This window comes from Vipera ursinii, assembly GCF_947247035.1.
Source record: "Vipera ursinii genome assembly, chromosome: 7".
Lineage (NCBI taxonomy): Eukaryota > Metazoa > Chordata > Lepidosauria > Squamata > Viperidae > Vipera > Vipera ursinii.
The window spans coordinates 67,898,203-67,913,712 of record NC_139521.1 but is presented as its reverse complement, the minus strand read 5'-3'; the positions used below and the strand labels follow the sequence as shown (position 1 = coordinate 67,913,712).

General features: G+C 43.2%; 1 protein-coding gene across 5 annotated transcripts in view; it reads right to left on the bottom strand.

Annotated features, from left to right (window-relative positions):
• Nucleotides 1-15,510, bottom strand: part of SEC31A (SEC31 homolog A, COPII coat complex component) — a 62,504-nt gene that overhangs the window by 39,398 nt on the left and 7,596 nt on the right. For all 5 annotated transcript variants that reach the window (XM_083367121.1, XM_083367123.1, XM_083367124.1 and 2 more), the window contains exons 3-12: nucleotides 14,197-14,320; nucleotides 11,174-11,372; nucleotides 10,681-10,776; nucleotides 9,381-9,521; nucleotides 7,496-7,638; nucleotides 7,000-7,099; nucleotides 6,057-6,218; nucleotides 5,119-5,271; nucleotides 3,352-3,582; nucleotides 1,095-1,169 (exon numbers count right to left, since the gene is read on the bottom strand). In XM_083367121.1, coding sequence (XP_083223247.1) covers nucleotides 1,095-1,169; nucleotides 3,352-3,582; nucleotides 5,119-5,271; nucleotides 6,057-6,218; nucleotides 7,000-7,099; nucleotides 7,496-7,638; nucleotides 9,381-9,521; nucleotides 10,681-10,776; nucleotides 11,174-11,372; nucleotides 14,197-14,320 — 1,424 coding nt within the window. The remainder of the gene's footprint in view (nucleotides 1-1,094; nucleotides 1,170-3,351; nucleotides 3,583-5,118; nucleotides 5,272-6,056; nucleotides 6,219-6,999; nucleotides 7,100-7,495; nucleotides 7,639-9,380; nucleotides 9,522-10,680; nucleotides 10,777-11,173; nucleotides 11,373-14,196; nucleotides 14,321-15,510) is intronic.

The following is a 15,510-nucleotide window of genomic DNA, read 5'->3' as shown; positions in this document are numbered from 1 at the left end:
TTGAGTGATAATACTGAAACAACAAAAGCAATACTAAAAATGCCATGATTTTTTCCCTTCCCTGATCATCCACTTATCCTTGTGTTAGTTGACCCAGATGAATGATATAATAAAGCAAAAAACACTTTGCAATGTCTTTGAATAATAAAGACTACTTTTTTTCGACTTGGGTCCACATGAAATGGTGATTGAAACAAAAACAAAACAAAAAACCATGTTTCTTGAGCTGAGTGCGCTGCATAGTTCTGGCATTAGCAGCGGTGGGAATGTTTTATGCAGTGCAACTCAGGTGCCCACAGGTTGTTTTGCTGCTGTTGTAAATTCTGGAAAATGTGGATTGTCTAGGCTAGACATGACTTGTATTGTGAAGTTTTTGCATGCTTTGCAATTTTTAGGCAGAGATAACCTAAGCCCCAAAATTATTTCAAGAGTTCTTACAGGCTAAAAAAAGGTTGGGGAAAGGCTGCTTTAGACTAAGAAACTATGAGCAAAAAAAGGGATGGTATTTCAAGCAATTACTAGGAATTTCATAATTTGTTAATTTCATTAATTCCTAGTAATTCCTGAGCACTTTATTAATCAGAGAACAGGCTCTTTAAAATTATCGAGAGGTGAAAGGCTAGTTCTTGCCATATCTATTTTCCCCATTTCTTCCAAACCAAACCCCAAAGGCAATTAATAAATGCTTCTAAAGGTAAAGGTAAAGGTTCCCCCGCACATGCGTGCTAGTCGTTTCCGACTCTAGGGGCCGGTGCTCATCTCCGTTTCAAAGCTGAAGAGCCAGCGCTTGTCCGAGGACGTCTCCGTGGTCATGTGGCCGGCATGACTAGACGCCAAAGGCGCACGGAACGCTGTTACCTTCCCACTGTAGTGGTCCCTATTTTTCTACTTGTATTTTTACGTGCTTTCGAACTGCTAGGTTGGCAGAAGCTGGGACGAGTAACAGGCGCTCACTCTGCTACGCGGCACTCGGGATTCGACCCGCCAAACTGCCGACCTTCTGATCGACAAGCTCAGTGTCCTAACCCACTGAGCCACCGCGTCCCTTAAAACTTCTAACGTAGTTCTTAAAAATGCAACATAGCAACATTTACCTTCTGTCCCAAACCATCCTTTTTGTACCCCAAGAGTTCCAGATATTTGGCACGCGAGTCTTCTTCAAAATGCACCTTCAAAAAAAAACACACACACCAGAAAAGGCATTTGAGAGAGAGGCTAGTACAAGATGCGCCTTTGCCAAACCCTTAAGTGTGCAGTATGGTAAATTTTAAATGACACCTTGACAGAGGGCAACAAAATCAGCCATAAAGAACGGTTGCTGGAATTGGGTATGTCTGGTTTAATGAAGAGAGAGACTAGGGGTGACGTGATAACAGTGTTCCAATACCTCAGGGGCTGCCACAAAGAAGAGGGAGTCAAGCTATTCTCCACCTGAAGGCAAGACAAGAAGCAACGGATGGAAACTAATCAAGGAGAAAAGCAACCTAGAACTAAGGAGGAATTTCCTGACCGTTAGAAAAATTAATTGGTGGAACCTCTTGCCTCCAGAAGTTGCTCCAACACTGGAAGTTTTTAAGAAGAGATTGGACAACCATTTGTCTGAAATGGTATATATAGGGCAGAGGTCCTCAACATTTTGGGCACCAAGGACCGGTTCCGTGGAGAAAGGTTTTTCTACAGACCGGAGACTGTGTGGTTTTGTGTGCTGCCTGCATCCCAAAGATAGGGATTTGCTTGTTTGTGCGGACCGGTTGCTGGCATGCCACTGGTCCACAGACCAGGGGTTGGGGACCCTTGGTATAGGGCAGGGGTAGGAAACCTTGACTCTTTTATGACTCGTGGACTTCAACTCCCAGAATTCCTGAGCCAGCAGGCTCAGGAATTCTGGGAGTTGAAGTCCACAAGTCATAGAGAGCCAAGGTTGCCTACCCCTGGTATAGGGTTTCCTGCCTAAGCAGGGGGTTGGGCCTGAAGACCTCCAATCCCTTCCAACTCTGTTATTCTATTCTAATCTATTCTGTTCTACTCTAGCTCTACATGGGGGGAAAATGGTAGGAAAATGAAGGCAAACTGGATTTATTTTCTGTCCTCACTTAACTCTTCTTCCTGAAATTTGTGAGTAGTTTCATAGATTAACTCAACAAAATGCCACCTTTTCAAGATCTATTATTTCTAAGGATCAACCCATTTTCCAGGAGATGGAAACTATCTGGGGGAAGATTGCTGTGAGCTGGCCAAATGGACTGCTTAGGGGGCTGAGTTTTAGAAATGTTGATCCTTCTGAAGGTCCCTAGAAACTCAACATCATCCCCCCCATAAAACTGCTGCCTTGTAAGCCAGATCCTACACAATCTACTGCTCTCCACACAGGTAGATCATTAAGAACTACCTCCACCTTGTCAGAACCGTCAACAAACAGGAAGTGAAGGCCTGCTGCTTTACAATTTGCAGAGGCATGCATAAATCACCTCCTCTCAAATCACTAAGCAGCTATTTGTCATCTCCAGGACTTGCATGGCTGCTTGGAAGTGATTTCTGGCAGTCTCTGAAGGCCTTTTTCTCGCCAAAGCAGGACTCTGTGTGCCAAGACAACGAAGAGCAGATTCTGAAGCAGCCGCCCAAACTCGCAAATGACATGGTGCCTTTAATGATTCAAAAGGAAGTGCTTTATATGCACTATTCTGAGATGTGAACCACCGCTTTTGAACACTTCGTAAATCCCTAGTTGAGTATAGCAAGGAAAATATAACTTTATCTTTTGATTCATCATTTTACTTGATGAAGCATGTGACTATGAAGTGGATGAAGTTGTGGCTGGTCCAGCACGGACACTTTCATTACAGGTAATCCTCGACTTATGACTGTCATGGAGCCTGCTCACTGCAGCTGTGAGTCACGAAAGTTGTAAAACAGCCCAGGCACGTGATCTACTCAATTTTATAACCTTTTTTTGAGCAGTCATTAAGTGGACCAATGGTTTGCTATGGGCATTGTTTTGCCAAAAACTAAAAGTGAGGCCCGGTTTTTGGCAAAACCGTCATAAAACATGACCACAAGATGTTGCAAACGGCAATAAATGCAGCAAAGTTGTTGAGCAGTTGAAGTTTGTTCACGTGTCCCCTTTAAGGGTGAGCACTGGAATTTTGAATCTGGGTCGTAAGTAGATCCAAAATAGGTCTGTTGTAACTCAGAATGCTTGTGAAAGCAACTGGTCATAAATCAAGGACTTATGTATTCTGGGGCCTAATGCCGGATCCAAAAATATTTCCCACTTTGGATCTGACTACTACATGCCTCTTGTTTTTTTAAAGTGAGTGAGAGATTCTGTATGCAATCAACCCTGAAAATCACCTTGAGGAATGACCACACACTCTTCTCAAAGTCGTTTTTGGCTGCATCGATTTTCTTCTGACAGTAGCTGATGAAGGCTTCAGCCTGGACAGCTTCTTGCAGCTGGTTGGACCGGTTCAAGAATTCCTTCTCAGTGACAACTTGACTAATGTAGACATGGTAGCGCTGCTGGGGATTGTCTCCTTGCTGTTGAGTCTTGGTGTTCTCAAAAGTGACTAGTCTCCCTCCAAACTGGAATTCAAGCAACCAGTGGTACTGTTACCCAGACATATCCATACAACTAGGTAGTCTTAAAGCAAGCACTTTTGGGTTGCTTCACAAGGAATTGACAATATGAAAAATACTGGTGAATTACACACACACACACACACGAAAAAAATATAAATGTGTGTGTGAGAGATTGAATGTGTATGTATACATATATATACACCCATATACATATATATACATACATATACACCCATATACATACACATATACATATATATGTACAACACACACACACACACACACACACACACACACACACATATATACATATATATATATATATATATAGGTACAGTTTGGCAGTTCGAGTCTCACTGGCTCAAGGTTGACTCCGCCTTCCACCCTTCCGAGTTCGGTAAAATGAGGAGCCAAATTGTTGGGGGTCAATATGCTGACTCTGTAAACCGCTTAGAGAGGGCTGTAAAACACCATGAAGCGGTATATAAGTCTTAAGTGCTATTGCTATAAGGTAATCCTTGATTTACAACACTTGGGACCAAGGTGATTAAGAGAATCACGCCTGATTTTATCACCTTGTTTGCCACAGTTAAGTAAATCATTTTAGCCGCTAAGTGAACCATGTAGTCATTAAATGAATCAGTCTGATTGTTGAAAAGGTTGCAATGGCAATCACGTGACCCCAGTGCCACATGACCCTACAATGCCATTGTAACTTTGAATAGTTACTAAACAAATGGTTGTAATTCAAGGGCTTCCTGTACTATGTTTGGTTTATAACACTCTGCTTTGTTCTCCTGGCCAGCCAGGAAATCAATCAATCAATCATAAACAATATGTTAATTGCTCAATAGTTTTCTTACTAGTATATATTCAATGTTACATATCACATTCTTTTCTCCCTAACTCCTTTTTATAGCCATTGATAAAAATTATCCCATGTTCTTAAATATACTGAGTCTTCTTTCTCTTTTATCTTTAAAGTCAGTCTATCCATTTCTGCACACTCTAAAATTTTCTTAATTAGTTCTTCTTCAGTTGGTAAATTTTCATTGTTCCAACATTGGGCAAATACAATTCTTGCTCAGTTAGTACATGTAAAATTAAATATATAGAGACTCTTTCTCATAATTTGCTCCCATTATTCCTAACAAAAATAATTCTGGCTTAAAATCTGTTAAGTTTTTTAGTCATTTTCTCCAACCATAAGTGTATTTTTGACCATAATCTTTTAGCTTTAGGGCATTTAGGGCATACCTATTACCTGATATGGTAATAGGTACCTGGCTTTAACTTTTTTTTAAATATGCATTGCTTTGCTCTTCTTACCTACAAGCTGTCCAGAGCGTCAAGAAATTAGGTGGCCTTGGCATTGGATAAATAATTTTTTAAAAAAATTTCTTCTGCCTAAGATGTGATGGATGGCTTATGCTACACCAGGGTTTCTCTAAAGACCCACGGATTTCTATGAAGCACCCTGCAGAAAACTGATCGCTAACTGCCAGATCTCCTCTTTTTATTTGAATGGCAGAGACTTACTGAGAAAGATGCACCCACTGGTCGGCGAATCCACTTGGGCGGTTTCTTCAGAGGCAGAACTGTGCTCTGTTGGACGGTCTGTTGTGGGAGCTGCAATGGAGGAAGGGGCTGCCCCATTCCAAAGGGATCAAGATTGCCAAAAGATGAGGAGAGCTTTTGAAAACGAAAGAGAAAGAGACAACAATTCTATTGTGTAGTGGGTTGTGGACCGCATGGCAATGAAGAGGCAGATGAGTACCGCATGTCAGCTCTTTATTGGTGGTAGGCACGTAATGAACAAAGGGGGTTACCTGGACCCCTTATATACCTAGCCAGGTGACACTCTGGCCAATCCATCCGTCCGTATCTCCCGCCGAAACCCTTTCAGCCAATCCGGCCACAGCACAGTGCCACCTGGCGGTACCTGCAGAGCTGCTGCTCACACCCCATACATAACAAATGCCTTGTTCTTTAGCTCGATCCAATTCCAGGGCAAACGTTTTGTGTCAGAATCTGACTACCGTTTATCAAACGTGCTTTCTACAATGGTTTCTAAAATCAAAGGATTGTTAAGTAAGGGATTTTAAAGGGGTTTCAACGACGTCTCTGAATCTTGGCAACTTTCAAGAGGTCTGGGACTTCACGGCTCAGAATTCCCCAGCCAGCATGGATGGCTGCCTGGAGAATTCTGGGAGCTGAACTCCACATATCTTAAAAGTTGCCACAGTTGAGAAATAGCGGAGTAGAGGGTGAAACGAACACACAGCCGAAGAACCGCTAGAACTGATCAGCATCCCATCTGTTCCTCCTTGGCAGGGGGACATGTACAGTGTCGTCGAGAAGCCAAGAACACTGGGTTCGGAGACAGCCAACATTTCGATCATTTCTTTTTATGCATTTCATCATAAACTGCAAAACCTGCCTTCCCCCCCCCCTCCCCGTTTTCAAAAATCAGATACCTTGTCCGCTTGTTTTTGTCGTAGGCTGGCTGTGCTTCCTCCCATGATTGAGTAAACACTGATCCTCCCGTCAAAAGAGGCAGCAGAGAGAAGGGCGGGATTCCTGGGACACCACTGCACATCAAAACACCACTGAGTAGAGGTAGGAAGCTCATACAACACCTGTGATCAGAAGAAAGGAAGAAGGACAACTAGGGCTGCCAAAACGAACAAGTGCAAAATTGGTTGGTGCCATGCCTTAATATTCCGAGCAAGATGTAGAATTAAGCATATACCCTCCCACAACCTCCAGGCTCCATCACATCCTTGCATACTCTCCCTGGCCCTACAGTGCACCTCCCCCTCAGCTCCTTTATTGCTTGCTGGCCTGCCTAAAAGCTATCACGGACTTGCGATTTCCTGCTGGCTTCCCCACTGACTTCGTTATTGCAAGCCGGCAGGAAATTGCTTTGCTTAACAACCATTAGATTCAGTTAATAATGGCAACCAGGACCACAAAGTCTCCTACTGATAAATGATGCTTAGCAATGGAAATTCTGGTCCCAATTGCCACTGTAAGTCGAGATAATTTACAATTACAATTACTAGACTTTAAAAGGAACTCTGTGTTTTATTATGTATCCTTGTTTCATTAATTTCTTCAGTAGATAAAACAGTAACATGCAAGCTTTTCTAAGCCAACCTGCGCCCAAAATCACATCACCAAATAGATAGTAAACATTATATTCAAGTTACACAAATAGTTTTTTTAAAAAAAAAAAACACCCAAAAGAGTTAAATTGAACATTTTTTCATTAGGATCCTAAAAATTTAAAAAGTTGGTTGTCACAAGTTATCTTTGATGCAAATTAATAATGAAAAGGTGATGAGCTCTTTATGCACTGCCCAAATTAAGACATATTTTTCAATTTTTAAAATGTAAATGTTACTTAAAAGCAAATACCTCTCCTGTATTTGGATTGGAACAAAGGATTTTAGAGTCTTTTCCACAGCTCAACAGTAGTTCAGGATCTGCCATACTCCAAGCAATTGTCAAAATACCTCTGTGTAAAATATATACATAAATGCTTATCAAACTAACCAAACATTGCAAATATGTAACTGATATCAATGGGACATTAAAATTTGAAAGAGGAAAGATAAAGACTAAAAGGGCCCTCGTCATAAACAAAAACTCCAAAATAATTAACCAAAATGCTCAAGAGTCCCCTTTTTGGCCCTTTTCTCAAATAAAATAAAATCTTATTCCGAATGCTGATCAAAAATATGTATCTCCAATCATCTGCTTTGAATCCTGTATATTTATTTTCCAACATTATTTCATTGTTGTTTTGCCAACACCCCACCCCCACCCCCGGATGAAAATCTGTCAATATATTTTGGCCTAACATCTCCACCAGCCTTTCTAGCCAAATACATCAAATCTGTATTTTATGCACCTTGCATGGTTTTCAAGAACACGAAGAGGAGAAGATGCAAATCTCAGATCCCAAATCTGGATTACGGGTAGGCGGTCATCTTCTGAAGCCAGAACCATTTGCGTGGCGACCTCAGGATGCCATTCCAGCCCTGAGCAATGCATCTGAAATGGTATAACTAGTGTTCATTTTTTAAACAACAACAACAACCCTGTGTAATCCCTTGCATTGGGATGGAGTCGAGGTGACTGAGTGGAGCTGAGTGTTTACTGGCTGGATGCCCTTCCTGACGCCTACGCGGAGTTCACAGCAAATATTTTCTCTTGGTGCCCAGAGAGAGAGGAAATATCTGCCTCTAGGTAAGATCAAACTCACAGCCTCCTGACTGTGAGGTGAGAGCTCCACCCCTAGGCCGCCACGCTGCTCATTATAAAACTGTTTCTCTTTTGCAAGCTCCTTTAGCAGATGGCTTCTCTTACTTAGAAATACTAGTAATTTCCAGCAATACTTTTCTTTGTTTAGCAAAACATATTCAACACGTAGTCCTGCATGCTGACTGCAACAACTGCAATCAACGTGCAGAATGTGAAAAATCTCAGAGAGATCAGAAGGGTAATCCCTTGCATATTTATGAAACAGCTGGCTCACACTCTTAACAAGCCAAAAATTAATCTGTAAGATGGGGAAGTTAGGCACACACCCTGGCCACATACCACAAATGAACATGCGCTCTACCTACATGTGGCTTCACGTAGAGCAGTGATGGCGAACCTATGGCACGCGTACCAGAGGTGGCACTCAGAGCCCTCTCTGTTGGCACGCATGCCACTGCTGCCAGCCGCAGGCCCATCAGACCACCACCGCCCGGAGCAGAAGCCCCGCCCAGCCTTGTATCTGCACCCCGTGGCACGGTAGCAGCTGATTTTGTGCCTTGCAGCACAGTGGTCCATTTTTGTACCCCCCCTGCAGTTTTTGCGTGCCAGAGGTGGCACTCAGAAGCGCCTCCCTGTCCCCCCGAGGGCACCCCAATGCTGATGTGGCCCTGGCACTTAGCAATAAATAAGTGGGTTTTGGTTTGCCGCTTGGGCCCTCGGTCTCTAAAAGGTTTGCCATCACTGACGTAGAGGATCATCTCAAATACTTAAAAACGAGGGGGGAGAATGCAAGGATTGCACAACCTGACTGTATCAAACTGTAACTTCCATAACAGTTATTTTACATTGGTGATGGTGAGTTTGCAGAGGATTTTGAGTGGGAAAAAGCAAAGGGTATTGGATGATAGGGATATAACTATACAGCAAACTATACTGTTGGTGAATCTTTGAAACACTCATTAGATAAGGAAATTTGTAACCTCCCCCCAAAAAGAGAATTTAATGGGCTAATAGTATCCCCATGCCCACGTGACCAATATTCAGACACTTGGCAACTGGGTAGTATTTATGATGGTCACAGTACCCTGGGGTCATGTGATCAACCTGTGCGACCTTCTAACAAACAAAGTCAATTGGGAAAGCCAGATTCACTTAGTCATCATGTTACTAACTTAACAACTGCCGTGATTTACTTAACAACCGTGGCACAAAAAAAAGCTTGTAAAATGGGGCAAAACTCATGTGTTGCTTAGCAACGTAAATTATGGGCTCCATTGTGGTTGTACATCAGGGGTCTTCAAACTTGGCCCTTTCATGACTTGTGGACTTCAACTCCCAGAATTCCTCGGCCAGGCACGCTGGCTGAGGAATTCTGGGAGTTGAAATCCACAAGTGATAAAAGGGCCAAGTTTGAAGACCCCTGTTGTAAATCAAGGACTACCTGTAACTTTCTAATTATTCCCCCAAATTATTTTTTTCCCCTGATCTGTTGCATTTAAGATATAAATTTAACCCCAGAGCTGAATAGCTACCCGATTGCTGTGGTCGCTGACTTTGATGATCGGCTCATTCTTCCTGAGATCCCACACAGTGGCACGGCCACTGGGGCTCGCAGAGGCCAAGATATGTTGGACTTGTCTGTTCCAGGCAATACAGCTGATATCTTCAGGAGGCTGTTGGGAAAAAAAAGTTAGGAAATTGATGCAACCTTCCTTAGCTTAATACTTACTATGCACCATGAACGAGTTAGCTTTTTGTCTCCTGGAAAGATGTGGAGAGTTTGGAAAAAAATCAGAGAAGAGCAACTACGATGATTAAAGGCCTGGAAACTAAAACATATGAAGAACGGCTACAGGACTTGGGTTTGGCTAGCTAGTCTAAAGAAAACTGCCCTGAGTACTTCGGGAATAGGGCGGCATATAAATCTAATTAAATAAAATAAATAAATATTTTTTTTAAAAAAAGAAGAAATAGGGGAGACATGATAGCCGTGTTCCAGTATCTGAGCGGCTGCCACAAAGAAGAGGGGGTCAATGTTATTCTCCAAAGCACCAGAGGGAAGGACGAGAAACGATGGTTGGGAATTGATCAAGGAGAGAAGCAACCTGGAATTAAGGAGAAACTTCCTGACAGTGAGGAGAATCAACCAGTGGAACAGCTTACCCCCCCAGAAATTGTGGGCGCTCCCTCACTGGAGATTTTTAAGAAGAAATTAGACAGTCACGTGTTTGAGATGGTATAGGTTCTCCTGCTTGAGCAAGTGGCTGGATTAGAAGACCTCTAAGGTCCCTTCCAGCTATATTCTATTCTATTCCATTCCATTCCATTCCATTCCATTCCATTCCTAGTATGTAACGCAAAGAACACCAAGCAGGAAGTAGATGGAACAGAAGAATAACTGGGAAAAACCTGTCAAGTCACATTTACAAGATGGTATTAAGAATCCAATGTGCCTTCAGAGTCAACATGGGACCTGGATACTCTCAAAAAATACAATGCTATGTATTTGCTATTTTAAGGAACATGATTCTTCTTTGACTCAGTGGCATCTTACTGTTTTGTTTTTAACCAGTTTTTCTAGAATAACCTGCAAACACCTAAGAACGTTTGGGCCTTTTAGAACATTCATACACTGGGGGAGAAATCAAATGTATTTTCTTTATTTGAACAGTCAACACTAGACACCCACTAAATCCAGAGACAGAACAAATTACCAGAGAGGTAAGGCAAATACAACTGTGCCTAACACAAGTGCAACACAACCTCCAGAGATTTAACCCCGCTGATCCAGAGATTTTCATAGCCCTAGCAGACATTATATAAACCCCGTACCTGAGTCTTGGTTCCCGGCGTCATTGGCGTTGCAAAGTTATTTAAATCCCAGATGTAGATCTCCGACTCATTTGCACCAGAAGCTACTAGATTTGTCTGCAACACAAAGCAAATGCTAAAAGCTAAAATGCATCAAAAGCACCTTTTTCGAGGAAGCGAATGCCCATGAGTTTTCATTAAATTTATCAAATTTATATGGTTGCCCATCTCACAAAAAAGTGACCATGATGGCTCGGGAACTGCTGGAAACTATGATGTATTGAATTTGGAGGGCAACCAGCAGGAAACTGCAACCTGGACAACTTTAAGACTTGTGGACTTCAGCTCCCAGAATTCCTCAGCCAGCATAGCTATGCTGGCTGAGGAATTCTGGGAGCTGAAGTCCACAAGTCTTAAAAGTTGTCAAGGTTGCAGGCCCCTGGGAGCCAGAATGGGGAAGTTTAATCTGAAATCCTTTGAAGACACTATGAAAAAGACGTTAGGAAAATCTAACCTGGAATAGATTAACATCCAGAGCTCTTACAGGTCCCGTATGCTTGTCATTCTGAGCAATCATGACTTCGGTTTCACCAGCTAATATCTTAGCCGGATCATACAAAATTATATTCCCATTTTCACCACCAGCAATAAGAACCCCTGAGAGGGTCCCATCGGATGCTGTTTTGTGAGGACTCCAGATGAGTTTGTGATACCTGCAAGACAATGTCAAGAACACATGGATAAAAATCATTGAGAAATATATATATATTTTCTATCAGCTTTCTTCCATTCTTCTGAGAGGTGATATTATTCGCCAGCAGAAATCCTGGATCAGGATTTTCACTGGGACATGAAACAAGCAGATCAGATGATAGCATCCTATATTAGGTAAAAGAAAGCCCATTTGACGTAGTGGATTAAGCACCAGACTAAAACCTAGGAAGACTGTGAATTCTAGCCCTGCTTTAGACATGAAATAAGCTGGTTGAGTTTGGGCCAGTCCCTCTCCCTCCCAGACTAGGAAGAAGGGAAGGCCAAACCCCTTCCAATACTACTGACAAGACAATGGCAGGGATTCAACTAGGCAGCCATTAGGAGTCAAGTCTGACTGGAAGGCACCTAATTTATTTAAAATCTTTAGACGGGGCTGAGGAACTTGGGACCCTCAACCTGTGCTTAAGGTCAACAGCATGGTGTACTGTGAACCGTAGATCAGCAACAAGCAAAGGGTACAAATTCTTCACCTATCTACTTTCTAGTTTTCAAAAAATTGGGCATTTTGTTATTTGCTTTAAGACAGGGGTCTTCAAACTTGGCGGTGGACTTCAATGCCCAGAATTCCTCAGCCAGCGTGCCTGGCTGAGGAATTCTGGGCGTTGAAGTCCACAAGTCATAAAAGGGCCAAGTTTGAAGACCCCTGCTTTAAGATGTTTGAAGAGGAAAAGACTGACCTGTTAGTGTTAAACAGCACACACAACACTTAAAATCAAGGTGCCTCTGCTGATAAGGAGCGTATAGAAGAACCAGGGTTCAAGGCTTCAGTAAAATGTTGGGGTTTTTTTTATTTTAATTCCATTTATATCCCACCCTTCTCCGAAGACTCAGGGCGGCTTACAAGCTTAGCAGTAGCCTTCATTCTATGTATATGCCTGCTTATTAGGGCTTTCACACACACACCAAGCGGCATTATTACAAAGTCAGCTTAATTGCCCCCAACAATCTGGGTCCTCATTTTACCTACCTGGGAAGGATGGAAGGCTGAGTCAACCTTGAGCCTGGTGGGACTCGAACCTGCAATAATTGCAGGCAGCTGGTGTTACTTAAGGAGGCATTAGCCCACTGCTCCACCAAGGCTCTTTAGAGGTAAACAGAACTCCCTTGCTATTCTAAGGGGCATTTACTGATATTCCCAAAACTGACATCAAAAGCCGAGACCAATTTCACTAAAAAGATCAGTAGAATTCTTCCTGTTAATTAAATGCACCCAGTAGACAGTTCCAGGTTCTCTAGGTTTTAAACCAGTGCCCAGGGCTAGTCAAGAAGACCACGATGGCTTGATCAACGTAGTATGGTTTGGTGTGACCTGTGAAGTCAGCTGAGTAATTGAAAAGGCAGATGAAGCTAGAGCAAGCAATGCATACGCCACGCATTGCTTGCTGTCAGCCTCACATACTTAATAGGAGGGGGGATTGTGGGGTGGGAGATAAGCGGGGGCGGCATTAGCATGAGAGGAATTGAAATTATGGCATCGTGCCATCCCATGCGAGCTGCCGGCTGCTCCAGGGTCATACCACGGAATGCAAAACCATCCAGCCGGGAACACAGGGACTGTTACCCAAACAATTTGTTAGCACCTAATTCAGGGGTAGGCAACCTTGGCTCTTTTATGACTGGTGGACTTCAACTCCCAGAATTCCTGAGCCAGCATACCTTAGCTTGGAAACCTCTCCCTTTCCCCTCAGCGTGGCTGGCTCAGGAATTCTGGGAGTTGAAGTCCACTAGTCATAAAAGAGCCAAGGTTGCCTACCCCTGACCTAACTGGGCACTCACAGTTAACCAGGGGGAAAGGTGGGAACAAGGGAAAAGTTAACCATATGCTTTCTGCGCGAAAATCCCAGATCTAGCTTTGCTTCTTCTGTAACCACTTGGCTTTAGTAAAGTGTATGTTCGCTAATAATGGATCCGAGAGCCTTACTTTCTGCTGCCTAAATCCAGGCATCATGAAATCTAAGAAAGCTGCGCTTGTTGCATAATTCTTGCATCTTCCTTCTCCAATCCCATCTCCCGGGCCCCACAAGTGCAGAATAGGTAGTTATGTACTAAATTTATTTCCTGCCCGTCTCGCTGCAAGGCGACTCTGGGCAGCTCAAAACATTAAAAACAATACAAACATAAAAATATACACAGGTAGCCCTCGGCTTACAACCACTCATTTAATGACTGTTTGAAGCTACAAAAGCACTGACAAACGGACGCAGCCTTTAACTGAGAATTTTAATTTTAATTTAATTGGGTATTAATTGGAGTTTAACAGGGATTTTATACTTTATTCAAGGACTAAATTTAATTATTTTAATTGTTCTTAAGTTTTGTAATCTGTATTGTTATTTTAAATACCTTGTGAACCGCCCTGAGTCCTACGGGAGAAGGGCGGTATATAAGTCCAATAAACATAAACATAAACATAACTGCCGTCCGTACCCTGCTAGTCGCTGCTAATCCTAAGGGGAGGTGTTCATCTCTGTTTCAAGGCACTGTCTGAAGACATTTCCACAGTCACATGGTCAGCATGATGTATCCTTCCCATCAAAGTGGTACCTATTTATCTACTCGCATTTGCATGTTTTCAGACTGCTAGACCGGCAGCAGCTGGGACAAGGACAGGAGCTCGCTCTGTTGCATGGTCCTTGGGTCTTGAACCTTTCCAGCCGACATGCCCAGCGTCTCAATTACTGAGCCACCGGGCCACCCTTCCTCTTTCTACGCCGCGCTGCAATTCTCAAAAGCAGAAATAAAGCTTTAAAACCCAGGACTTACCTATGAGGGGAGGAGAAAGTGGCACAGGACTTCATATCCAGTGCTGGGTCTGTCAGATCAAGTTCAAATATTTCTAGGGAAGCATTGGTACTGAAAGTGGCATCCAACTGCTGAGCAGAGGTACCTGCGAGAAAGAGACATTCATTCGCTTAATACCGACTTATTATAATAGGGGTGTCAAACTCAATTTCATTGAGGGCCGCATCAGCGTTGCGGTTGCCCTCAAGGGGCCGGGTGGGCGTGGCCTACTGGGTGGGCATGGCTAGAGTGCGCATGGCCAGCTCTACATCATTTGCATCAAGGGTGCCTATGGGGGCCTGGGCAGGAGTGGGACAGATCTGAGGGTCTCTGGCAGAAGGAGGGTCTCTGGACCAGGGCCAAGGCAGTGGGGGCCATTCCCTCACTGTTTCCAGGATGGCTTCGCAGGCCACATGAAACCACTTTGTGGGCCGGATCCAGCCCCCGGGCCTTGTGTTTGACATGTCTGTTTTATAAAAAGGGCACCTACGAATGAATGCCAACATGATTCAGCAGAGCTAAGGAGAAGCCTTAAACAAACGTGGCTCTGTGGTTCTGTGGCTCTACTTAAAAACTCGTCTTCTTCTAAAGAATAACCCTTTGGCTGTTGGTGACTAGGAGGAGCAACACATCCTACGTCCAACCTTTCTGTCGGCAGGTCAGCCGTTTTTCAGTATCTGTGCTTGGACTAAAAAAACAAAACCCCACATTTCGAATTTTTTGGTTTATACCTAAAAGGAAAGAGGGCTGCGTTTTTCCGTGTATGGACATCTGCTCTGGAGAAGGCGGCTATACAGGTAGTCCTCGACTTACAACAGTTCATTTAGTGACTGTTTGAAGCTACAACTGCACTGAAAATAGTGACGTATGACCGTTTTTCAGACTTCTGACTGTTGCAGCACCCCCACGGTCACATGATCAAACTTCAGGCGCTTGACAACTGAGTCATATTTATGACGGTTGCAGTATCCTGGGGTCATGTGATCGCCTTTTGCGACCTTCTGACAAGGAAAGCCAATGGGGAAGCCAGATTCACTTAACGACCGTGTGACTAACTTAACAACTGCAGCGATTCATTTAGCAGCTGTGGCAAGAAAGGTCATAAAATGGGGGGAAACTCAAGTTAGCAAATGCTTTGCTTAGCAACATAAATTTTGGGCTCAGTTGTGGAGGAGGACCACCTGTATAGCCATCTATTTATTTATTTATTAGATTTATATACCGCCCTTCTCCCGAGGGACTCAGGGCGGTGTACAGGGCAATTAAAATATAACATACAAAAGTTAAAAATAGATT